We start from the raw sequence: 2,018 nt of genomic DNA on the forward strand, positions 1-2,018 counted from the left end.
ACAACATTAAAAAGATATTATCAAGTCTATAGATTCTAATTGAAATAGTGAAATGAACAAGTAAAGTTTCACGATTTTGTCAGACATTGTAAACATGCAAACCAAAAGTAATTTATGACAAGGAGCTAATGGATATCCCAAAACTGCAGAGACGATACTGCAACACACACCAAACCCTCCCGGGACCGCCGCCGCCGGAGAATGGTGCATTTGAAAAGCAATAATTGATGGTCGATTTGAAGAGTGAGCGCTGCCAGTTTTGGCTCCCAAAGAAGAATAGACTCTGTGCCAATGCTCCTCTCCCTAATTCCTCTTTCTGCGGCAACCACACACAAAGGTCCAATCACCAATGGATTCAATGCCCCCTTGACCCTTCTCACTCCGTACTCCAGCATAATCTTGAAAATCACCTTACCAGATGCCCCTCCCTCAAACAAGCTCAGTCTCTCTCCCTCCAACCCTATTACCAAAAGGGCATCAATGCCGGCGGAGTCATCGATGAAGATCATACTGCTACTGCTTCACATATGAAGAGACGAGCTATCTACAACAAGACTGTCCCTGAATTCTGTGACTTGATCCGCAAAATCAAGAGCATTCATGCATCCCTCTCCGATAATACCCGCATTCAAGATTCTTTCAAGATTCCTCAAGCTTGTGCTGTTTGATCTACTCGTAGACAAATCGATCGGAAGTTACCCTTCCAAGAGAAACATGTTTTGCAGCAGGCCTCCATCCTTGGTAACCTGGAAGAATTTGGACTGTTGCGCAAGTCTGGTGTAGAGGATGCTGTAATTGATGCGAGGACTCTAGACCGCAGCGATGTTGATGTTCCTGCTGTCGTGGAATTTGGAGCTGGGAGGGGTTACCTGACCCAATTGCTTGCTGACTGCTACGGGATTAAAAAAGTGCTTTTGGTTGAGCGCAAGTCCTACAAGCTTAAGGCTGATCGAAGTTTGAGACAAATAGAGAACCTGATGTTGGAGCGCTTGAGGATCGATATTGAAGATTTGAACTTGAATGCTGTCGAGTCTTTGCAAGGGGTTCCTTATTTGGCAATTGGTAAACATCTTTGTGGGCCGGCAACAGATATGACGTTGAAGTGTTGCATATTGGAACAAAGTGCTCAAAATCATGCTGATCAGTTGAAAGCCAGTTGTTTCCTCAGAGGTCTCGCTATAGCTACGTGCTGTCATCATCTTTGTCAGTGGAAACACTACATAAATAAGAACTACATATTGAATCTCGGTTTGACCAAGGAAGATTTCCATGCAATGACATGGCTTACTAGCTGGGCAGTTGATGCAGACCATGGATCGGACATTTTTGTCGTTGACAGCTCGCCGAATCTAAGTCTCAATGAGAAGGAAGAGATTGAAGCAGAATTAAGTCAGTCTGGAGTGGGAGACGTTGTTAGGAATATGAGCGCTGTGGAGAGGGCAGTGGTGGGATTCGTGTGTAAGGATATCATTGATGCTGGAAGATTGATGAGGCTCAAGGAGCGTGGATTACACTCAAGTTGTAAAGTATGTTCCACCCGGTATCTCTCCTGAAAACCATTTACTGATTGCTAGGCAGGGCAATGGATTATAATGATTCTGTTGCTGTTAAATAAATTCTTTGCCTCCAAAACCCAGAGACAACAGACTGTGAATCAGGGAACTTCATCAGATCAACGTATCAGATGATTTTTAAAAAGCATCAGACAATTCTTCAAACCGACTATTTCCTCCTCTTTCTTCCCCTTTCCCTCCGGAGTTCCTTGATGATGGCTGTGTGCAATTCCTTGATGATGGCTGCGCAGTTCATCTACGCAAAAAGTTTGAAGTACCTTTTATTTTTATTTTGTTTTCATCGTAAAATGCATTTGAATTAGGGGTGCAAATGAACCGAGCGATTTGCGAGTTAATCGATCAAACGATTGACTCGGCTCAGCATTGATCGAGTTCGAGTCGATCTTGATCGGCTCGTTTACTCAAACGAGCTGAGTATCAATCATTTTTAGTTAAGCTCGATTG

At 43.6% G+C, this 2,018-nt stretch overlaps 1 protein-coding gene across 1 annotated transcript; it reads left to right on the top strand.

The window, feature by feature from the left end:
• Positions 1 to 227: 227 nt before the first annotated feature.
• On the top strand, positions 228 to 1,593 carry LOC113760000 (tRNA:m(4)X modification enzyme TRM13 homolog). The gene is given in 2 exon segments (XM_027302577.1): positions 228 to 1,513; positions 1,515 to 1,593. Coding segments are annotated over 2 exon segments (1,365 nt in total).
• The last annotated feature ends 425 nt before the right edge of the window (positions 1,594 to 2,018 follow it).

Source organism: Coffea eugenioides, chromosome 2, assembly GCF_003713205.1.
Source record: "Coffea eugenioides isolate CCC68of chromosome 2, Ceug_1.0, whole genome shotgun sequence".
Lineage (NCBI taxonomy): Eukaryota > Viridiplantae > Streptophyta > Magnoliopsida > Gentianales > Rubiaceae > Coffea > Coffea eugenioides.